Source organism: Pectinophora gossypiella, chromosome 10 (assembly GCF_024362695.1).
Source record: "Pectinophora gossypiella chromosome 10, ilPecGoss1.1, whole genome shotgun sequence".
NCBI classification, from domain to species: domain Eukaryota; kingdom Metazoa; phylum Arthropoda; class Insecta; order Lepidoptera; family Gelechiidae; genus Pectinophora; species Pectinophora gossypiella.
The window spans coordinates 5,678,451-5,703,686 of NC_065413.1; the positions used below are offsets into that span (position 1 = coordinate 5,678,451).

The window sequence follows — 25,236 nt, forward strand, 5'->3', positions numbered from 1 at the left end:
TCTTTATATCGTTCTAGATTTAAGAAACAGTGCGAAGAATGCTATAATAAGTATAAGAATCTTGTTGAAAGTAGCATTTTTTCGAATATAAAATTTTTCTGGATGTATACGAAAGATTTTAAATCTAATAGCCTTCCATCTACAATGTTTTATAAGAACCAGTCGGCTAGTACACCTGCTGACATTAGTAATCTTTTTATGGCCTTTTTTAACTCGGTATATGAGCCTTCCAGTTTTGATTTAAGTAATTGGTATCCTCCTCCAGATACGTCCGAAAACACGATCCATATCGCTGATTTATATCTAAGGGAGGCCGATATCATGCATGAGTTGAAACAATTAGATGCTACCAAAGGATCAGGACCAGATGGTATACCTCCATTTTTCTTAAAACGTGTTGCTAACGACCTGACAAAACCATTATACATCTTATTTAATAAGTGTCTCGCTACCGGTATATTCCCCGATATATGGAAACAGGCAAACATAACACCAGTTCTAAAAAGTGGTTCTCCTGAGAATGTAGAAAATTATCGTCCCATATCCATACTATCTGCACTGTCGAAACTTTTTGAAAAACTAGTACACCATAAAATATATCCACTATTACACAACAATATTTTACAAGAACAACACGGCTTTGTTAAAAATCGTTCAACATCTACAAATCTCATAATATTCACGGATTTTCTTTTCAAAAGCTTTGATGGAAACATACAAATCGATGCTATTTATACAGATTTTCAAAAAGCTTTCGACAAGGTGGATCATACACTCTTGCTTAATAAAATTGCATATAACGGTATACGCGGCAACCTACTTAGATGGTTTATATCATATATAACCAATAGGAGTCAACGGAAAGTAGTAGCTGGAGCCCAATCTAACATGATTAAAGTATCGTCAGGGGTACCTCAAGGGTCAATTATGGGTCCATTACTTTTTGTTATTTTTATTAATGATATTAATATGTGCTTCCAAAATTGTAAATTTTTATTATATGCAGATGATTTAAAAATATATAGACAGGTAAAAAAGTTAGAAGATTGCAGGTTACTACAATTAGACCTAGACCGTTTAAACCAATATTGTATTAATAATAAACTCTTCCTTAGTATTCCTAAATGCAATGCCATTACTTTCACTAAGAAACGTAACATAATTAAGCATAATTATGCGGTCAATGGTGTTTTTTTGAAAAATGTCGACGTTGTTCGTGATCTGGGAGTGCAGCTTGACTCAAAGTTACACTTGGAAGCACATGTATCTAATGTAATAAATAGGGCCTTCAAAATGTATGGTTTTGTTATGAGAATAAGTAAAGATTTTAAAAACCCGGCTACCTATCTACATTTATATAAATCACTTATAAGGTCTCAACTTGAATACGCAACTCCTATCTGGAACCCTATCTACAACAAATATGACGAAATGCTGGAGAGAGTTCAACGTAAATTTTTGTGTGCAATGCAGTTTAGGTGTTATCGCAGTAAAGTATCATACACTAATTTACTTTTAAAATATAATGTTTTATCACTTGGTAAGAGAAGATTGTTGCTGAGTGCTATGATATTACATGGATTGTGTCACGGCAGATATGACTGTATAGATTTAACCCATAAAATTCATTTTACTGTACCCCGGACTGTGCATAGACGTCCTAACAGATCATATAAGTTCTTTGCAATCGGTAATAGCCGGACGAATGCCGGCGTGCGTGCTCCTACACGTCATCTTATGCAAGTATATAACACACACTTCGAAGACATAGACATCTGTGCGCTTTCCGAGTATAGATTTAGAAAACAAATTCATGAAAGATTATTATCCACTTAAAATACGTATTTACAAGCGGCCGCAACGTATCCTTGTATCGTATTCATAATTTCATTTTATATTTTTCCGCGAAATTGAATGTCGAGATTCGTTTCTAAACGTGTAGCGCCATCTAGCGCACTATGAGTCCTACTAATGACAACCGGGAGCCACCCCCCCGCGCCCCTGGCAGTGAAGAAAAAACTATGGACACGCGTGTGCGCGCTCTCTTATAAATAAATCGTTTTGTCCTAATTTAATCCGTAAATCCGCTTGTAAGCTAATAAACTAGCATATTCTACGTGTTATATGAACAATTGGTGATAAAAGTTGATCCTGCATTGGAGTTCACCATCAATTCGAAGCCTCAGCTCGATACGTGCGCCGGCCGGCTGAAGACGAATTCCATCACCCCGGAGCAGTTTGCTGTGGCAGCCCAGGTAGGACTCATATTCTATATACGCCAGGAACCGAATCTCGACCTCTCGAACCTTTAGATTCCGAAACCAGGCGTGTTCATTAAGAAACGCTTGGTCCCCAGACGTTGGCGAGACCATCACGCGTTTTAAATTTCTCGTCCCGCCACATCTTTTTGGTGCCGAAACCCGGGAACTTAGGCGGTTCCCATTTAAATTAATCTTATTAGAGTCATATCTGATCTAATTCATTTTCTAAAATATAGTTTTCAAACCGACGCTATTTTGTCTAATTACATTCAAATCCGTCCGCCATCTTTCGCCATTTGCGAACTTTCATCTAATTTCCAACAATTACATTGCAAAATATTTTTTGTAATTTTTTGCTAAAATACGAACAGTTTGCTATTTAACAAGTGTTACTTCATTAAAATAATTGTTTCTAGATCTTTTAGCAATAGAATTATATCAATTTTATTTGAAAAATAACAATTGAGCTTGTTTAAATCGGATTGCCGTTGTTCGTATAATCCGACTCGTTACGAAAGTCAAGCATACGCACAGACCTCACTCGTCTTGAACGACCTCCGTAAATCTGTCGCGTTATTGTTTGTTTACATTCTGTCCGAGATCGTATTTTATTTGTCTTTCAAGCGGATTATTCACTTTATTTGAGTTAATAAATCAAGTGGTGTTACTGAGTGTTATCTATACTAGTAAAATAAACAATATTCTAGTGTAAATAGTGCGTAATTGGTAAAAGAAAAAGATTGTTGTTTCGACAAGTAAGTTTGTGTGCAAATTCTCTTAACTAGCCGGTGCATATAGATTATACTTGTCATTATTCGCACCAACAATTTATTCTTAACCTCTTTATTTACGTAGCTATAATCGTAACTCGTTATATACCTATATCATCCGTACACCGGCCGAAACAAATAAAGTTTAGGTTAGGTTTCATAGGTATGTTCTCATTTCGTATCAATTGTTTATTTTAGAGACACCACTTGTGTTACTCAGACTTCAACTCGTTAATACCGACTTCTCTTGTAAACTTACCTTTTGTTTAGATAGGTTCTCGTTCTCGTGTAGGTATTATTCATAATCGTAAACTCGTTATCAGTTTATCAGTGCATTTGAGTTTCTTCAGTATTCGCGCGCGTTTGTACTTACATAAACGTTTGTCTGTGCTCGATTTATAGGTGTTTCAGTATGGCTACTTATCGAGTTAAGCGTACTAGCATACCTAAACCTAAAGTAATGACTAAATCAGTTCAGGAGGAGTCTCCTACCATACACGACTTACCATCACTCCGTCGGAAACGTACTTTAGCCTATAATCGTATGAAAAAGATACTCGATGTTGCTCTGCAAGCGAAATCCACCTCTCTGCCTGATGATACAGAGTTGTTTCTCGCGCACTACTCGTCGGTTTCTAAGCTAATAGAAAGTTTTGAAGACGCCCATGGCGATATACTTACCTTGCTGGACGAGAAGTGCGAAGAAGATGAAGATAGTTATCGTGAACAGTTCGACTCGATGTATTTTGACATTGTAGCTGTTTATTCGCAGTTAACTCGTAAATCCGAGAGCCAATCCACAGCTCCTAACCGACCTGCTTCTGCGCCTACTGTGAAATTACCTAAGATCGAAATACCGAAATTTTCGGGTAACATTAAATCATGGCCCGAATATTACGACATATTCAATGCATTGATACACGAAAATGGATCTCTTTCCAATACAGAGAAGATGCAGTATCTCGTCTCAACATTATCCGGCGATGCCTTGGGACTCATCCGTACTTTTCCCGCTCAAGGTATTTACTATGAAGAGGCCTACCGCACATTGGTCGCGCGTTATCGTGATAAGCGCGAACTAGCATTCACGTGTTGGAAAGAGATGCAAGCCGTCAATATTAAGGCGAACACACCACTCGAGTTCCGCCGTGTTCTCGATACTTTTAATGAGAATCTTACAATATTAAAAGGACTTGGTTTGCCGACGGCTCAATGGGACTTTGTTCTATGTTACTTGTTGCTTTCTAAGCTCGATTCCAAAACCCGCTGTGAGTTCGAACAGGCTCATCCGACAACGGAATTACCGTGTTATGCTACGTTGAAGGATTTTCTATATTCAAAATGCGAAGCCCTTGTTCGTGACACTCATTTCTCTTCTCAAGCTCGTAGTAGCAGCAACAATCCCCGCACTTTAGACTCGAAGAAATCCAATCAAGGACACAAGGCTACCACTTCGGTGTTCTTGTCTAAAACTGACAAAGAATCTGAAAAGCCGGTTGTCAAGCAACCCAAGCCGCAGGTCAAGAGCTCCACGCCCGTTTCTTCGCCTTCAAGCGTACCGGCTTCTCAATCCGCTGTTAGTGTGAAGTGTTCATATTGTAATTCGGATCATTCCATTGCACGTTGTGTTACTTTCACTAACCTCCCGTTACAAGCTCGCGCCGACTACGCCAAGGATCATCATTGGTGCTTCAACTGCCTAAAGAGTTCGCATGGCGTCAGGGATTGCAATTCTCTTTTCAGGTGTCAGAAATGCCGCCAAAAACACCACACGCTTCTTCATAATGATGACAGTCATCCCGCTGAAGATGTATCTACCCCTCAAGAGGCTTCGTGTCACTCTCCGCAGGTCCGTGTGCTTACGAGTATTGGCGACAGTTCCGTGGTTCTCCTTTCAACTGCTGTAATCAGTGTCATGGATTCGTCGGGCCAGTTTCATTTCCTTCGAGCTTTAATCGACTGTGGTAGTCAGGCTCACTTCATCACCGAGCGCGCTGCTCATTGCTTGGGGCTTGACTGCATTCCCTCGGCTCGAACCATCAGTGGCTTAGGCAAATCTTCGGCTTCCGTGTCTGGAGTGGTCAAGCTGAAAATCGGATTAAATGATAAGGTTGTGTTCAATCTCGATGCATTAACTATACCTAATATATGCGGATACGTACCTAACGTGCGATTGAACGCGACATCATGGCAGCATTTGCGCGACTTACCTCTCGCGGATCCTAATTGTTGTAGGCCCGGTCCGATCGACGTACTCCTAGGTGCTGAAGTCTTCTCGTCTCTTCTACTTCCTGGAAAGGTTGGTGGAAGCTCTACTCAGCCCTCTGCGTTGAACACGGTCTTCGGCTGGATTCTCCTCGGCAATGCTAGCTGCGGGAAGGATACCGAAACTGAGATTAATTCTTTTCTTATTACGAATGAACAACTCTACAATGAGGTGAAGCGGCTATGGGAGTTAGACTCTATACCGCAATCTTCACATCTCTCACCTGATGAGCAGAAGTGTGAAGATATCTTTTCGAACCAGCATTCACGTGACACATCCGGCAGGTATACCGTTGCTTTACCTTTCAAAGAGGGTAAAGAAAATCTCACCTTTCCAGGATCACGTGATATTGCACTTCGTCGTTTTCATGCGCTCGAACGTAAACTCAACAGTAATCCGGTTCTAAAAGAACAATACTCGGAATTCATGAATGACTATCTCCAAAGTGGTCACATGAATGTCGTATCGCCCGTAGACTTGACCAAAGGGAGGTATTATATACCTCATCATTGTGTCCTCCGCCCTGACAGTGCCACTACGAAGTTACGCGTCGTGTTTGATGCCTCCGCTAAAGACATGACAGGCAAATCGTTAAACGAAACTTTACTCATCGGTCCAAAATTGCAAACGAACATTTTGGAAATTCTTATCCGGTTTCGTATTCACCCTGTAGTCTTCACATCCGACGTGCGTCAAATGTATCGACAAATTTTAGTTCAGGAAGAGGATCGAGATTTTCAGCGCATCTTCTGGCGCTCCAACTCTACGCAACCAGTTCAAGAATACCGCTTGAACACCGTCACTTACGGTGTTTCTTCAGCTCCCTTCCTTGCGTGTCGTGCTGTCAAGCAACTCTCTGAGGATGAAAGTGATCTCCATCTTGCACATTCCATCGTTCAATCCGACATGTATATCGACGACATTGTTACCGGCTTTCCTGACTTTCAGCAGGCTTTACAAGCTAAATCTGAAATCATTGACCTCTTGGGCCGAGGCCAAATGGAACTGCGAAAGTGGGCAAGTAACTGTCCTGAGCTGCTTGCCGACTTACCTCCCGAGCATTGCCTTACTAACCAAGTGTCGATGGATGTTGAAAAGTCTCACACTTTAAAGGTTCTTGGATTAATTTGGGATCCTCAAAGTGACACCTTTTCTTTCGAAGTTAAACCGCAAATACGAAGGTGTACCCGCCGCACAATCCTCAGTGAGTTGGCTCGTATTTTCGATCCATTGGGCTTCTTGTCTCCGATAACGCTGTCATCTAAAATCTTAGTACAGAAGCTCTGGATACTCAACGTGTCATGGGATGATGAACCTCCTTCTGAAATCGTTCAACAGTGGGAACTCATGCTCGAGCAGTTGCCTACTGTCAAATCCCTGAGAATTCCACGCTGTCTTGCTTCACCGACGCCAGTGTCCTGTCAGCTTCATGGATTTGCAGACAGCTCTGAATCCGGATACGGTGCTGTAATATATTTGCGCTGCTGTGACCCTGACGGAAATATTCAGGTGTATCTCGTTGCTGCAAAGTCTCGCGTCGCTCCCACGAAAAAGGTCTCTCTGCCGCGTCTGGAGTTGTGTGCCTCAGTCCTTCTCGCCGATCTCCTGAAAATAATCAAAGAATTGTACTTACCGTTGCTGCCGATCACCGATACTTACGCGTGGTCTGATTCTACTGTGGCTTTAGCTTGGATTCGATCTCCTTCCTGTAGATGGAAAACCTTCGTTGCCAACCGAGTCAGCCATATTCAGGAGTCCATACCCGGAGCAAACTGGCATCATGTACCTTCTAGCGACAATCCGGCAGATGTCGCCTCTCGTGGTCAAATGCCAACCGAGCTCGTTCACAACTCGTTATGGTGGGCGGGTCCTCCCTGGCTTGTTGATAGCTCAGATAGATGGCCTAGCGCTGGTCATGATGAGACCCAAAACAACAAAATCTTACAGGAAGAGAAAGGTCAGACTTTGCTCGTTAACGATGACATTCGTCATTTCATCGATCAGCTTCTTGAGAGATACTCTTCAATTCGGAAGGTTCAGCGTATTCTGTGCTATTTAATTCGATTCGTTCATTACTCGAGACGCAAAGATAGCGTTCAATCTTTGTCGTCATGTCCTTTCAGTAGAGTTGAGCTTCATCATGCGCTTCTAGTTATCGTTCGTCACGTTCAAGCTCAGCATTTTGAAAAAGAAATTGCTCAGTTAAAAGAACAAAAACTTCTTTCTAAGCAGTTCAGGAAACTCAGCCCTTTCTTGGATGATCATGGTGTTCTCAGGGTGGGCGGTCGGCTTTCACGTTCCGGCTTGGAGTTCGAGCACAAGCATCCTGCCTTGCTGCCTCGGTCCTCACGTTTTACCTACATGATCATTGAAGAGATCCATGCCGAGAATGGTCATCCCGGAGTGAACACTTTGTTGTATTTGCTGACTCAGCAATTTTGGCTTCTTTCACCCAAACGTGCCATACGGCATTGTTTATCTAAGTGCTTGAAATGCTATCGTATGAAGCCCACTCCTCTTGAACCGTATATGAGTGACTTACCTTTTGTACGTGTTAATCAAGCGAAACCATTCTCAATAATCGGTACTGACTACGGCGGTCCATTCCGCATAAAACTAGGAAATCATCGTGGTGCGAAAATCGGAAAAGCTTACCTTTGCCTATTCGTGTGCTTCAGCACAAAAGCAGTACACCTCGAAGTCGTTTCCGACCTCTCGACAGACGCATTTCTTGCCGCACTGCGCAGATTCGTAGGCCGTCGTGGTAGAGTCAGCATTATTCACTCGGACTGTGGTACGAATTACGTAGGCGCGAGTAACCACCTAAATTCATTGATGAACTCAGCCGCTCGAAGTGAGGGCATCGAATTCCGTTTTAATCCGCCGTCGAGTCCTCACTTCGGGGGAGTATGGGAAATCCAGATCAAGGCTGTGAAAACTCACCTTTACCGCATCGTCGGTACACAAACCCTTAATTTCGAGGAATTAACAACATTATTTGTCCAAATCGAAGCTATGCTTAACTCGAGGCCATTATACCCGGTTAGTTCAGATCCCAACGATCTTACCGTGCTAACACCCGGTCATTTTCTTACGTTAGAACCAATGACGACCGTTCCTGATGAGGACTATTCGAATCTTAACCTAAATCGTCTCGGGCGATGGCAGTTAATACAGCGTTTTCAACGTGACTTCTGGGTCCGTTGGAGGAATGAATACCTCAATTCTTTAATGCAACGCGCAAAATGGACATCATCGGAAAAACCATTATCCGTAGGCTCCGTGGTAATACTTAAGACAGACTCGACTACGCCTTTGCACTGACCGTTAGCACGCGTTCATGAGCTACATTCAAGCCCTGATGGGGTCGTGCGCATTGCTACTGTTAGATTAGCAAACGGTGTTTTCCTGACAAGGCCTTTAACTAAGCTTTGTCCGTTACCTACGCAATCCGATTAATTCCCCATACGTTTACAAAACAAGTTCATTAGTAAGTAAGTTTCTTTAAATTCGCTTCGACAAATTAGCACAGACTGTTCGTATTATTTTGTAAATAAATTCGAAAATACTAGCCGTATTTTGGTGGGCGGTGATGTATCGTATTCATAATTTCATTTTATATTTTTCCGCGAAATTGAATGTCGAGATTCGTTTCTAAACGTGTAGCGCCATCTAGCGCACTATGAGTCCTACTAATGACAACCGGGAGCCACCCCCCCGCGCCCCTGGCAGTGAAGAAAAAACTATGGACACGCGTGTGCGCGCTCTCTTATAAATAAATCGTTTTGTCCTAATTTAATCCGTAAATCCGCTTGTAAGCTAATAAACTAGCATATTCTACGTGTTATATGAACAATTGGTGATAAAAATTGATCCTGCATTGGAGTTCACCATCAATTCGAAGCCTCAGCTCGATACGTGCGCCGGCCGGCTGAAGAGGAATTCCATCACCCCGGAGCAGTTTGCTGTGGCACCCCAGGTAGGACTCATATTCTATATACGCCAGGAACCGAATCTCGACCTCTCGAACCTTTAGATTCCGAAACCAGGCGTGTTCATTAAGAAACGCTTGGTCCCCAGACGTTGGCGAGACCATCACGCGTTTTAAATTTCTCGTCCCGCCACATCCTTGTTTATTATTTTTTGTTGTTTAGTTTTTTTTTTTATTATTATTATTATCATTACTGAGTAACACATAAAATACTCAGGAATTTATACTATGTATATTAGTGCATAGTTTCATTAAGCCCATTCATTGGTTTCTGTGCGTAAGTGTATCTAACATCCAGTTTTATAAACTTTCAAGCTCATAATATTGTTATTTTTTGGTTGTTATGGTGTACGAGTACATGCTTCCGTCCAAACTCACTGTAGTAGACTCACTATTTACCACTTCTATTATATTAATATGTGGATATACCAGTTGGTTATACATTTAGTTATAACTTAGGCTAATATTATCTTAAGTATTACCCATTGTATAACTGTTTTTTATCCCTAATAAAATAAAATAAAATAATTCATAGTAAAGGCTAAAGTTATCATAGTTGATGGACTACAAAAAATAATGTTTTCTATCCAAAATATTAAATATAATAAAAGTTAATTCCATAGAAGGCTCGCTGAAGTTATACGCAAACAACGCCTTTGGTGTTTCGGAACTTTGAAACTAAAGAACAAGTAAGCTGAACGTTTACATTTTAGCCTTACCAAGAAAGATGCTGCATTTATTCATATGAACCACAGACGGAGAATAGGGTGACAAAGTCGTAAAAGTTCCTCATAATTACTTTTTGTATATTGACAAAGTAGATTGGTCTGTGTAGCGAATTTTGCTACTTCACTAAACTTAATAAATGGGAACCATTTAAGACACAGGTTTCTCACCAGTTTTAATTCGCTGTTAATTACAAGACTGTGTATTAGCATTTTTTAATTTCACGTTTAAGTACCACAAATAATTGTAAAAAAATATCAAAGATGCAAATATGTCAAGCCATACCTTATGAAAATCTCTGATAAATCTCTCCCTTCCTTGAAAACCTTGACCTTGGAGGAGTCCTCCCTTGTAAAGGTCCATTTCATGTTTGTGATTTAACTAGTTGTTAAGTGCTATAAAGTATAGGTATAATAGTAAATTTAATATCGTAACACATAACTATGACCTACTCTTACCACTAGTAAGCAATGTCTCTGAGATCTAGAGCGCTGGTACAAAATACACCACATTCAGATGCATCTGTACCTACAAGATGGTGTCACTTTTAGAACGATAAATTAAATAAATGGGTTCTTGGCTACGTGTGTTCAACGATTACAATTACGATTTAGGAGATTATGAACTATTTTGTATTTTTGCAATATTTTCCGCATTAAGTACTTCAGAAATCAATATTTTGTTGCTAATTTATTCCTATTTATTCTTTTAATAGAGCATATTCTAAAATAAAAGTTACTTAAGCGCAGCTCCGTTATCAAATTTTTCGTTTTGTGTCTCAAATTAGGCCACGATGAATACTAATATAATGTTATGTAAATCCCCTTTGCGAGAAATCTCCTTTCTGCTAACTTGCCTTTTTGGAATTATGCTTCTTACAATCTAAAGGATTTTTTATAACATGATGATGGATGATAAGAAGTGACATTGGAAATTGCTCATGCACGAAAACAATACTGTTGTAAATTAATACGAGTCATGGTCACATTAGTTGAAAAATGTATCCACTGTAAGACGTAGCTGGCTCACCGCATAGTCTTCATCGGTGCATAGACCTTCATATATAGTAGGTACAGATTTAAGAAAAAAAGACATGTTTGAACATAATTTCCTTGTATAGTAAAAGCCAAAAATATCCTTTCAGGCATTATCAACCAGGTGTTTCAAAAAAGTCACGCCCGTTATTCCATGGACAAAATCACAAGTTACCAGAGAGCAACTTCACAGTCACACTTCAAATATTAACATGTAAGAAAAACATTAATCACATAGTACAACGGTGTGACGTCACGAACGTTGTGTTGACATACGGAACGCCAACTCACTGCGTCGATTAAAAATACATAAGTCGGTTACAAGAGTGAAATACTTATTAAAAACTATAAAACGGATTATATTGTGCAACATACATTGTAGGCTACCGGTAAAGTGCGAGCATTATTGAGATATAACTAAAATAAAAATATCCCTCAAGCGGTGAAGTGAAAAGTACCCACATTACACATTGGTGTTGAGTGATTTGTGTAATAAATAAAAGCCGATTGACCAGTTATACATATTTATAATAATTATAATAACATAAAACTTCTCGGCCAAATTTTATAATACAAATACACAAAAATACAACCTAAGGAACTTAATACCTAACAGAACATCGATCGGTAAATCACAATGCCTGCAAAGTGTAACGCGTGTTGTAAATATATGTCTGTCATGGAAGGTGTTATTTGCCCCAATTGCAAAGAGGCAAACCATAGGGCGTGCGTAAATATCCCGAGGGACGCCCAAATACATAGTTCGTGGCTATGTCCGAAATGCAAGGCTGCGCTGCCAAGGAACAACGAAAACGGCACGCCTTTGCGAGGAATGAGTGCCGCGTATGTGCTGGATGACTCGATGTCGGAGTCATTTGCCACCAGACAGGCCAGCATCGAGCTGGGTGTTGCTGCTGGCACCGCACCGCTCAACAACACGGCCCTCGACGTTACCGCGGAGTATCGTGAGTCGCAAACTGACCTGTCCGTCGAACTGCGACAGTTCCGAGAGGAAATGAGACAAACCCGAGAGGAGTTCCGCGCGTTCCGGCAGGAGATGCTCGACCTGCGCGCCCTGGTGTCCTCCTGCGACGCGCGCCTCAACAAACTTGAGGCGAGGGTGGACGAGATGGAGCGGCGTGCAAGCAGCGGCGCAAATGATGACCACGGAAGCGTCGTTAGCATGCTCGAGACAACAGTCGCCCAATTAAAACAGGATCTCGATGATCGTGACCAGGAGTTGCTACTGAATGATGTCGAGATCTCTGGAATCCCGGAGGAAAGCGGTGAAAACGTCGTCCACCTCGTAACAGCGTGCGCCGTGAAGCTGGGTGTGGCGGTCGACGAGCGCGACATAGTTAGCTGTGTGCGAGTAGGAGGCCTGCATGCGGGGAGTGAGGGCGCCCCTCGCCCGCGCAACATCGCCGTGCGCCTCGCCCGCCGCACCGCGCGCGACCAGCTGCTACGTGCCGCGCGCGTACGCCGCACCGTCACCACTGAGGGGATGGGACTGCGCGGCGAGTTTCGACGGTTTTACGTTAACGAGCGCCTCACAAAGCGTAACCGATCGCTGTTTGGCCGAGCTCGAAAATTGGCCAGCGGCTTAAATTGGCGATTTGTGTGGACGCGTGACGGTAGAATTTTCACCCGTCGAGACCAAGGGGATCCGGTAAACCGAATCAGGTCCGAAAAGGATCTCGACAGTGTTTTTGGGCCGGCACGGGTTCGTCCCGCTCCCGCGGCTGTCGAGAGCAAAGTACTCGTCTCAGTTTAATATAAACCCCAAGCAGCACACTAGCGTTATTATTATTGCTATTAATACCACTATTATAATCAATTTATTATACCGCATAATATTCTTTGTTTGTGTGTATGTTACGCGATCTTTCTTGTCATCTGTCTGTGTTTTTATTGTACAACGTCGTTATGACTCATGTCGTCAGGTGGGGACGTTCGCGCAGATTGAAGGAAAAAGTATTGTTATCTATTCGTCATTATCATATCGTATATGTATAATATCGTTTATTGTATTCACTCAAAATGTACACAACACAACAACACTACATGTAAACTGCACAACAAATATATTGATAAAATCAACTCTTTTCGCACTTTTCATGAGATTTATTTATAAGTTTTCGCATATTGTTATTATAATATATCTAAAATGATTTTAACACGAAAATTAAAGGTTGGTTTATTTAACGCAGGCTCTTTGGGAACGGGGCAGGACGAATTCTTAGTGGCCATGAATCGGCACAACGTGGATATAATGGCAATTAACGAGACGTGGTTGAAGGAGGGGCATGAGGGGCGCGCCCCCGCCGTGCCGGGCTACCGGCTGCGGCACGAGCCGCGGCCGCCGGGCAAACGTAAGCGCGGTGGCGGCGTCGGCTTCTACACCCGCCGCGGCCTCTCTGCCCGGGTGCTGCCACACCCACCGTCTGGGTGTGTTGAACAGATGTGGCTCACTGTTACACTTAACACCAAAAAAATCGTTATAGGCACCGCGTACCGCCCGCAGTGGGTGACAGTAGACCTATTCTTGGAGGCCCTATCCGAGTCTATGTCTGCGTTTTCGTGGGCTGACCACACTACACTCCTTGGCGACTTTAACATTGATATGCTGGACGTCGTTGATCGCGACGGCAGTGTTAAGAAATTTAATAATTTTCTTGCGTGTTTTAATTTGGAACAACTTGTTACTGAACCAACACATTTCACAGGCCACAGTGAGACACTAATCGACGTAGTCTGCACGGATGTAAAGGGGAGCTCTGTTGGTGTTGACCATGCCCCTGACCTAGGAAAACATGCATTCATTACATGTCTAATAAATATTCCCAAATACAAACCGTCGCCCGTTCGAGTTACGCGAAGATATTTAAAAGATATTGATTTAGAAATGTTTAATAGGGACCTGTCATCTTTAAATTGGAGCTATATTAGCTCACTGTCCAGTGTAAACGATATGGTTACTATATACGTTGATACGGTTTTGTCTTTGTTCGATGTCCACGCACCTCTCAAAACTAAGGCTATTAGGTACGAACAATACCCATGGATAACGTACAACATACGGCAAATGATGAAAAAGCGAGACGAGGCACATACTAGAGCACGACTTAGTAAACAGGATAGTCATAAAACTTTCTATAAAGATTTAAAAAAGGTAGTGAGTGAGGCATTGTATAGGGAAAAGCAGTCATACTTTGAATATTATATCAACTCCACAGAGAATGACTCGCGCACTCTGTGGAAGCATATTAAAAAAAATGTTAGAATAAAAAATAGACCAGAATTTCCGGCAAATGTTTTTAAAGACCCAGACGAGATAAATAATTATTTTTTAAATGTTCCCGGCAACATAAATATCAAGATCTCACAGTTAACTTTCTTTGAATGTCATCGGTGTATATCCAACACATTTACTTTAAGCAGGGTCTCAGAAAGTGATATTATGAAGATAGTCCGCACCATTAAAACAAAAGCTGTCGGAGTTGATGGTATTTCGCTTGACATGCTTCTGCTTGTCCTGCCTGAAACCCTGCCTATAATTACTGATATAATCAATTGCTCCATTCGTACAAATACTTATCCAGCTATGTGGCAGAAAGCATTGGTTAGGCCAATACCAAAAACTTCAAATGCTACCGAACTGAAAGACTTGCGCCCGATTAGCATCCTACCCTGTATATCCAAAATATTAGAAAAAGCTGTTGCCTCACAGCTTATAACATTCTTAGAAAACAATGACATACTACCGGGCGTGCAATCAGGTTTCAGGAAGGGGTACAGCACCACAACTGCCTTGCTGCAGGTTGTTGATGACATACTGGCTGCGCGTGACGATGGCCAAGGGACTTTATTAGCATTACTAGACTTCTCCAGAGCTTTTGATTGTATAAATGTGCCAATACTACTATCAAAGTTACATTACTACGGATTTAGCGTGGATAGCATAAACTGGTTTAGCAGCTATTTTGAACATCGAGCGCAGTTTGTTGAACTATGCAACGAGGACGGTTCCTCAGTTAGGTCTGTCACTAAAACCGTTAGTAGGGGAGTTCCTCAAGGGTCAATATTGGGTCCTCTTCTGTTCATCATCTACAGCGCCGATGTGATGAAAGAAATAAAAAATTGCAAATTTCACGTTTACGCCGACGATATACAGGTTTATACTTCGTGTAAGCCATGTGATACCCGTCTGGCAGTAAAGCGACTAGAAGAGGACTTGGAACGTGTAGCAGCTTGGGCAGAAGCGAACACCCTAATGCTTAACGGAAATAAAACGAAGTATATGGTCTTGGGTTCTAGACAACAGATAGAGAGTATTACGCGTCAAGGGTTGAACATTAGTATTCGAGGCGAGGTGGTACAGCGAGTGTCTGAATCGCGAAACCTAGGGTTGCTAATGGACGAGGAGTTACTTTTTGAAAAGCACATTACGAACACTGCTAGCAACTGTTTTTATAGATTAAAAGTAATGTACCAAATTCGAGAATATTTAAGCACTCCCATTCGAATTAAACTATGCGACTCTTTAGTTTTATCTAAGTTAAATTATATGGACGCTGTGTATGGGCCTCGGCTGCTGGTGCGCTCAGAAAAACTGGTTCAAAGAGTACAGAATGCTTGCGCTAGATTCTGCTTCAAAATTCCTCCCCGCACACACGTTACACCTTACATAAACAAGGCTAAAATCTTAAAAATGAAATATCGCAGACAGTATCATTTTGCAACGCTGATGTTCGGAGTAGTTAAATTTAAGTTACCGCCATATCTTGCGGACAAACTAGTTTGGGCCCGCGACGTGACTGCTGCCAGGACCCGTGCGTCGTACTACTCACTCGCAGTACCTCGTCACCGCACCACCGCTTTTCGTGGCAGTTTCAGGTTCGCCGCATCCAAGTGCTGGAACGATTTGCCGCCGCCGTTTCGTAGTCTGAAAACAATTCACAGCTTTAAATCAAGGTACAAATGCTATCTTCTAGATATGCAACTACTAAACTAAACTAATAAATACCCATCAAATACCAATAAAGTTTGTTTACCTCATTGGTTTCAACACGATAGCGCGGCGGAGTCCTCCCAGCGGGCTGGATGCGGCACCGCAACCATTGTCATAATAATAATTATTGCTTTCCTTTTGCATGGTCTGGAAAATAATTGCACACATAGGCTTCTTTAAACTGTCCCTCAATCAACAAAAAAAAATAATTAGGTAGGTACTTATATCAATACAAGTTAGGTAATGTTGTGGGTATTTTACGAAGAAAACGCTTACCTCATGGAAGGTTTATTCCGGGTTTTAAATTTAACCTTGAATGCGATGACGGCTCGTGGCTTATACTCGTTGCACTTTTTCGTTTTTCGTTTTGTATAAATATTTGTGGATGGTGTTCAGCATTTGACGAAATTTGTTGCTTCCTATTTAAATTATGTATTTTTGTGTTACTACTATTCACTATTATTTGATTTAATGTGCAATTTTATTACAATTTTTAATAATTTCGTTTCTTTTTCCTTGGAATGCGTCGTGCCTGTTCGGAGGCGCGACGGTCGAATGGGAAAAATATCATTTCCATAAGTATTATACTGGCAGAAATTGAAGTACTTTGCCGACCGAGCTGACTCGGGGTGCTGCGCGCGCGATAGATATTAACACAAACAGACTGCACAATACACATACTTACATAATATATTATAATCCTACTTATTATGTTCTATGCATTCTAGTTTATACCTGCATTAATTACTATTTATAATACTAACATTAAGTATTTATATATACGTTTTTGTGATAATGTATGTATGTATGTGTATATGTGTGTGTATATATATATTATGTACTTACATATAATTTCTATTTTAAGTAATTTGGTAATATTTAATCTATTTACGAATATTAACGCATATTTATGAAACGCGACATTCGTGCCTCACCCAACAGGGTCCACATAATACCAGCGTCGTGGTTCACGCCGCGACTTGTGCTGAGTGAGGCCCTTTTATCTCAGGACGTCCACCACCACCTTATGATCATTGTAACTAACATCCTCCTATGCTTTTTGTAATTGTTTTGTGATTTTCTTTTTTTTTTTTTTTAAGTGATGTTATTGTCTTGTCTTTGTATGTGGCGTCCTTTTATAATAAACAATTTCTATTCTATTCTATTCTATTCTATTCTATACAATATTTTGATCAAGTCGACAGGTGATTAAAATATTAAATATGGTAATAAGAATTATGTTATTATTTTATATAATATTTTAGTCATATATCGATCCGAATAAAATATTTTACTATAATTGTATGACGTGCGTGAATCCTTAAAACTAACTAACAATAAACGCTATCAAATTCCATCGTTACCTATATTCCAATTTCCAATCCAATATTATTATGTTGGAATGGTTTGAATTTTCATTCGTGTCATAAATTTTATATATTTGCAGCTGATAAGTTAACAAAGCATTATCTCGATTAACTTCGGAAATATTAATATTAACAATAATGATAACACAATACTCAATTTAGTTGATATTTTGTTGGTTAGTGCTAGGTAGAAATATTAAAAAAAAAATACGCAAATTGCTCTCCCGGCGACACTTTTCTTTGCAACTTTTAGTGACTTCAACGATATACCATGTATATTATATTTTAATTACTCATTTATCTACTGGGCTGTGAGAAACAAAACTAATATTGCATAGAGCAACACGGAGGTCCGTGTTAAAATGTGAAGTCATGAAAACTTCGCAATTTGTATAATGTTCCTTTTAAGACTCTCATGGGACTTGTGCGTAGAGAGATAAGCCATTATATGGTTTTGACAAATACGCCTCTAGGGATTTAATTGTTCAAGTTTACAAAACATATTTATCGAGGTTTCGAGTATCATGTCGGAGCGTTCTTTTGGCAACAGTGGAACGTTATTTAATATTGCTTTTAGACTGCGGGTCATTAACGTCGCGGGTCTCCTCTAACCAAAGGTTTCCTGAAAGAGATTGCTACTTAGTAATAAGACCGCCTATTGTTCTCTTTGTTTCTATATCGTGTATTTCTTGTGTCTGCAATAAGGTATTTGTTATGTTCTGTTACACCAGTAAGCTACGACAAAGTTTAGACAGCCGTGTTTGCTTAGCTTTTTTTAAACCAGAGGCATAAATGTATCATTGACAACGAAATTTAAAGTGGTCGGGTCGATGATTGGATCCATCTTAGACATGACAAGAACTTCGTGATTTTAAATTGGTCAGTTGTCCTCCATCACTCCGCGGTGATGTAGGCGTCGTAGTTTCACTACAATGTGATGATAATGAATACTACCATAATCACCATCAGCAGGAAATCTTCCACTTCCCCAAGGCTCGCCACAAAGACCGATCCTCTGCTGCCCGCATCCAGCGTTTAATAACGAACATAAAACGTTGTGGACAGTTTTTAGTGCGACTTAAAGGTGACTACGAAAATGGTAAATACCGTAAAAGAATTTTACTCTCGGAATCCAACACGGTCCATTAACTCCTACGGTTTTTGAGCAGCACTCAATGTGTATTGAATCCGAGACCCATAGACCCAGGATCTTCGCGGTTTTCTTCTATGATGTGGGTAGATTTCTGATCTCATTAACCCTGACAGGCATGACTCGCGTAACGACTACGTATTTACATCTGTAAGTAGTAACCGGGACCAAGGGCAGTGTCTTCCGAAGCACGGATCATCTTACTTTCGGGCAATCGGGTGATCAGCCTGCAATGTCATAACCAAACCAGGGCAACATAAAGTGTTTTTTAAGTTATATATCCCACCTAAATTCGAACCCGGATCCTCCAGATCGTAAGCCTATTTATTTCGCGGTTTATTAGTTATTAGTATTATACAGCTATTAGTGTTTTCGCGGTAATCCGCAGGAGATCTAACTTATAAAAATAAAAACGTAACCGTATAACTTGCTAGTCATAATGGGATATACGTACAGTTTTCACTAATACATTTGAATTAAATCGACTACTATAGACGGCGATACGTCTCACTGGCCCAATTTGGGATAGTCCCCATAACATGACATGACATGTTCGTGTGCGTGCGTGCGAGCGTGCGTGCGAGCGTGCGTGCGTGCGTGCGTGGGTGCGTGCGTGCGTGCGAGCGTGCGTGCGTGAGTTAAGGAATCCACTTCTGCATCATCAGCATTCCATAACAATGCTGATGTCAACTTTACATGTAAGAACTAGATTAAGAAATTGTATGTTGTTGCAATAACCTAGTTTAAGATTTTAGATGTAAGCAATTTATTATTGCATTAGGTCAGTATATAAACATAAGTAAGTAGCTCTAAGATGTTCTTTACACTACGTTCTCTTGAATAAACGTATCGTGTCTCCCGGAGTCTGTGTCTCAATTATCTACACCTTAATTCGTGCGTGCGAGCGTGCGTACGAGCGTGCGTGCGTGCGTGCGTGCGAGCGTGCGTGCGTGCGTGCGTGCGAGCGTGCGTGCGTGCGTGCGAGCGTGCGAGCGTGCGTGCATGCGTGCGTGCGTGCGTGCGTGCGTGCGTGCGTGCGTGCGTGTGTGTGTGTGTGTGTGTGTGTGTGTGTGTGTGTGTGTGTTTGTGTGTGTGTGTGTGTGTGTGTGTGTGTGTGTGTGTGTGTGTGTGTGTGTGTTGTCTCTAATTCCCCCAGTGGGAAATAGTAAATGCTACAGGAATAAATTAATTCATCAATTTAAAGCAAAACTTAATCTAAGTTTTCGTCTATCAAATATTTTATAGCTGAGAACGAGAAGTAGCCTGAGGCTCTGTAAATTAACTTAAACAATAGAAGGTTCTAAGGAAATAATTGAAAGTATTACTGAAACATTAAAGCCTTGTGGATTGGCAGCCTTTCTAATAAAGTGAATTTGTTTGGTATTGGAAATTATGACTTACTTATCAGAATTGAAATTAAATCGCCTGCTTTGCAAAGTCATGGATACATTTGAGATTTATTTTACTCAGAGAATGATAGAGACAGAACAAGGGATCAGCACAGTTATACCGGGTGTTAGTGACATCGTAACGAATATTTAGGGGATTCGACCATGATTTCGAGTTTATATTAAGTGCAATTTTCCGTCGCATAATCTTTTATTTTTAGTTTTTTTTAATTATCTTAAATTCTATGCTTGTGCGATGGAAAATTCCACTTCATATTAACTCAGAATAATAACTCAGTTGAAACATCCCTCTGAGTATTCGTTACGATGTCACTTACACCCCGTATGTCATTTTAGTAAGTAATTATTAAGTTATAATAACATAGAATGAAATTTTCTAGTAAAATATATTTTTTTTTTGTCTTTAATTTACTTAAGGGCTTTTAACAAAATTTGTTATGCCAGCCCCATCGATCAGTAAAATATTTAAAGAAGACTTCTTGTGTTTTTAAGGCAAGAAGTTAGATCCTTCGAGTAGGTTTATTTTTGTAGCCTCAACAACATTTCACACAAAGATATACTATGGAATACCAAGGAAACGAGATTTTTGCCCGTACGTCAATAGTTTTGAAATTGTGATAATATCGACCGAAAATTGTGCCAACATAAAAAAAAACATACCGTGATCAGATCCAGAATGTTTTAAACAAAATCAAGATTAGATTACTCTAAACCGACGAGAATGCATGAATCTTTAATGAGATGGAAGAAACGAAAGTGGTGTGTCAGAATCATAGTAAGTTAAATTCTGTGGCCTTTGTCTACTCCAATCTTATGTATGTGTGTAAAATAAAAAAATGAGCCTGTCCTGTTCTGTGTTTGTGTGTAGAATGTTTTCATTCATTCATAAAAAGACAAAACACCACAAATACAGTAGGTACCCGCCCTCGTTCAAAATTTCAGCGAGCAAGTTGTCCGCCGCGGTAAGCTCACAATTTCTCACTGCCATTCCATCTAGTTACACTGTTTGCCTGGCGGCGACGAATCTCTAAGTCAAACAGTAGCACATCAAACAATGTGCCCTAAGGAATCCAGTTGGGACCTTCTGTCGAAGTTCATTCTCTCTCACGTCACTGTTTACTGATGTCGCCAACTTTCTGACTTCTAAAAGGGTTGGTCTAAGTTTTACTTTTGTTTTGGCGAGCGAAACTGATTTTTGTAGTTTCGATGTTTGGTGTCGTTCTCAACTTTGGTTTGGATTGGAAACACTGTATGCTCGCTCAATATTCGGTTACAAATTTTCTCGTCTTATCTTCTTTGTATCGTTTAACAAGTCTTAGTCATATCTTACCGCCCGAGTACTTATTCGACTCCTGGTATTCGGTAATAAATTAATTAGTTGATTTTTTTATCGTTGACCTAATACAAAACTGACTTAACCTAAATGCTCCATACATCCTTTGGTTGATTGAGGAGGCGTGTGCCCAGCAGCGGACTGGCTGTTTATGTATGTTTCTGTAGCATTATCACAAAATTAATAATAACTTACTTAATTTCAAAAGTGCTCTTGCTCAGCGGAGCTTAGTTTGTTTTTACCACTAATTATTCATACTGCTCTGTTTGAATTTGCACAGGATACACAGTGAAAATGTCGGGCTATGAAATAAGAGGGAAACAATCAAAAGGATTTGTCATTAATCTTCCTTTCTTTATAAATGAATTGAACGATAGAACAAGAAACAGGCTTATAAGAGAGAGATATGGTGTAAAAGATTATAATTAGTGACTAGGATTGAGAAGAGAATGTAAATTTGGTTTGGACACGTAGAGCGGATGAAAAATAATAGGATTACAAAAGTGGTATAGTATAACTGTGCGTTGTTGATAGAGCTTACAGAGAAAGACCTAGAAGGATGTAAATTGACCAAATTGGGAATATCCTTAGAGAGGTTTAATACCGCATTATGAACTGACGTGCGTGTAAGATAACATTGATGAATGAGGAAGTAGCAGGTATGTCAGGATCGAAGCAAATGGAATTCCATAGCCTCTGTAAATCCCTGTGGGAAATCATCGTCATCATTGGCCTTATTATGCTGTGAGTTAATGCATGTATGTATGTATAATTGTTTCTTTTCTATATTATTGAGCACAGGCCGAAGCACATTAGTGGCGTGAGTAGAACGGATAGGAAAATACGCTATAGTCTACGCCACGTAAGAAGTCCCGCGGCCACAGCGAGAGCCAGTTTCGCTATCTGCATAGAATCATTAGGAGTTGTTCTACATTCGTAGGCATACATACATACATAAACTCACGCCTATTTTCCACCAGGGTAAGCAGAGACTATAGAATTCCATTTGTTTCGATCCTGACACACTTCTCTTGCTTCCTCCACATTCATCAATCGCTTCATACACGCACGCCGGTTCAGAGTAGATCGTATTGAACCTTTTCTAAGGACATCTCCAATTTTATCATCGTACACGTACACATCGTACATTCGTAACATCGTACATTCGTAGGCATAGTTGTCAAAATAGAAACTGAGCTACACGATTAGGTCTCAACGCTTCTAGTACTTAATGGTTCCGCGCTGTAAACACAAGACAATATTAAATGCATTAATATGAATAACGTTTCCACATTTAGGTAGTACCTTTGTATAATCTGAATTGTTAGATAATAATATCTGCCCGTTGTGAAAGTGAAAGTGAAAAAGAATCACAAGTAGAATTTGATAAATACGATGAATCACATTGAAAGCGGAAATAAAAACGCTTAATTTTCTTTTTTTATATATCTGGACCACTGTGAGGCGTGTGTTTATGTATATATGTAACTTGTACAAGGTTAGAACATCCAACGGAGTTTGCAACTGATTTGGCCGCAAATACGTGCAGAGTTTTTTGGTGTTCAACCAGTTTAACTGAGGACGAACGGACGGTTTCAGTTCAGGGGTAAAACTTTTTAACTGGTCGCGGGGAGGCGAACTGTCAAATGCACGCGTTTGGTCCCCGATGGGCCGAGATACCGTGCCCTTACTACGAGTCATTGATTTATTTTCAAAAATGTCCACCTACGACTCTGTCCGCATAGATCTCCGTTATCTGAAATTCTCCTATTTCCTGTGCAATTTTGTAATTATTTATTTCCTTAAGAACTTTCTACTATCAGTTATATGACTTAAAAAAATAAAATTGGTAAGTAAAGTGGTTGTCAAGTTATAGCATGACCAAGGAAAAAAAATGTGCATCATTTTTATATAAGGGTACTTACATACCAATTTAAAGCTACCACGTACTTTAATCTTTATAGAAAAGAAGAATAACTAGTACAATGAACAGCTCCTACGCTTTCCACAGCGCTGGGCACAGTTATCCCTGTATTAACGGAGAAGAGGACAGAAATAATATTAACTATGCTAAAATTACTAATGTAGAAAAGAATAATACCAATATTACAGAACTTTACTAAAGTTCGTTTCTAGAACTATAGAAACAACTACCCCTACAAAAGAAACAATCATCAAAATCGCACCTGTCCCTTGCAAGTAAGAAGTGAAAATTGTAGGATATAAAATTAAAACGAATATTTATTTAACTGCTTTTATTTTCTCTTTTTTACCAAAAAACAAATGCCCCTTACATTCCTACCCCAATCTTATTACCATTACCATTACCATTTTTTTTACCATTTTGTTTCAAAAACCTTCTTTCCGTCCTATTCATTAACCATCCTACCATAAACAACCCTTCATTAACTCCACTAATTGATTTGGTTGCCAAGATACGAATACCTACCTAGTCATTAAACTATTTGACCTTAGTGTAACAGCCTTTGTACCGGTTAGTATTTTCCACAGACATTTAAATGTCTGTGATATTTTCTTATACTTTCCACTTCGTCTCAAATACTCCCCTTAGTTTGAAACTCACTCGATACACGCGATTAATTTGCAATAAAATCTTGGTAGTGGGTCTTTTCGGTTCATTTTTACTTGTTTTATGAGAAAAGTTTCTAAAACTTTCCTTTTACTATTCCTAATAAAATCAGGGGACCATTCAGTGTAATTTTTCGTCTAGTTTATTTTCCTTCGTACGTAACACAAAATATATGGAAGGATAATAAGGTGAACGGGGAACATATTTTTAAACGAAATATTACATAGATTATGCATCCGTTTCGATCTCAGTTATTTATAGCTATTTGATTTTGTTAACCAGACTAGATTAATTTCCGCGGTATGTATGATGGAGCTTGGTGAAGCATAAGTACTTTGTTTTTCTTGCGATGGATGTACCTCGGCCTATCCGAAATCGTGCCCTGTCCACATAGAGTGGGATAACAAGCGAGAGTAAAAAGTTTTTAATCATTTGTTTTTTAAGTGAATAAAGTCTTTTTGGTGTGTTTCCCTATAGGAGGATTATGAAGCGTAACTTTATAATACAAATTCAAACACGATCTTCCCTTACCTACCCGATGAATTCCCTCTTACCGAATTGAACTCCCAAAACGGAATTCTTAGATTCAACAACTTTTTAATGTGTATTTTTTCCCCGGAGATACTCATACAAATGATGAATGCCACTTTTTGCCACGAAATACTTTTCTCGCTCCATTACATCCCATTTAACATTCACACTTTACTGAGTTACTTTCTGTAAAAGCTTTTCTTTAAGATATCTTGGGTGAAGGTATAAATGCATTGGATTGCTGCAATCTAAATACATTCAATCGCTGTCAATACCCACATAAAAACATGAAAAATACAGTAATAAAGTGAAGTGTCACGAGTATTATTTAATTTCTTGGCAATAAAGTGTATTTATGCATGAACATTTTAGTGTTTTTCTTTTTGCAAATATTTTTTCCGGAAAATTCTACTTGATATCAACTCAGAATCATGGTCTGAATCATCCGCCTCATTATTCGTTACGATGTCACTAACATCCTGTATACATTTAAATACCTCACATACACATAAACAGCCTATATACGTCCCACTGCTGGGCACAGGCCTCCCCTCAATCAACCGGAGGGGGTATGGAGCATACTCCACCACGCTGCTCCAATGCGGGTTGGTATTTAATTTAAATACCTATTACACTAGTATTATGTATTATTTGTATTGTCTTATACGTTTGCTGCCAAATCTCAACAGATGCCAGTTTGAAACTACATTTCGTGAATACCATATTATTATATGCTGTGATATTCAAAGGTGAACATTAGTTTGCCGGTCTAGTGTCGCCCACACACTGGCGCTAAA

General features: G+C 39.9%; 1 protein-coding gene and 1 long non-coding RNA gene across 2 annotated transcripts; one reads left to right on the top strand and one right to left on the bottom strand.

Annotated features, from left to right (window-relative positions):
• The first annotated feature begins 3,443 nt into the window (after window positions 1–3,443).
• LOC126370378 (uncharacterized) lies at window positions 3,444–8,621 on the top strand. Its single transcript, XM_050015215.1, has one exon. The coding sequence runs from the start codon at window positions 3,444–3,446 to the stop codon at window positions 8,619–8,621; it is 5,178 nt and encodes a 1,725-aa protein (XP_049871172.1).
• Window positions 8,622–11,582: 2,961 nt separating this feature from the next.
• On the bottom strand, window positions 11,583–17,140 carry LOC126370349 (uncharacterized). The gene is made up of 3 exons (XR_007566865.1): window positions 16,336–17,140; window positions 16,103–16,206; window positions 11,583–15,993 (listed from the first exon to the last, which is right to left on the bottom strand). It is a non-coding gene; the product is annotated as an uncharacterized LOC126370349 (long non-coding RNA).
• Between the last annotated feature and the right edge of the window lie 8,096 nt (window positions 17,141–25,236).

Bases quoted from the DNA above. Each gene is read 5' to 3' on its own strand.
- LOC126370378 (XM_050015215.1), top strand. From the start codon at position 3,444: ATGGCTACTTATCGAGTTAAGCGTACTAGCATACCTAAACCTAAAGTA.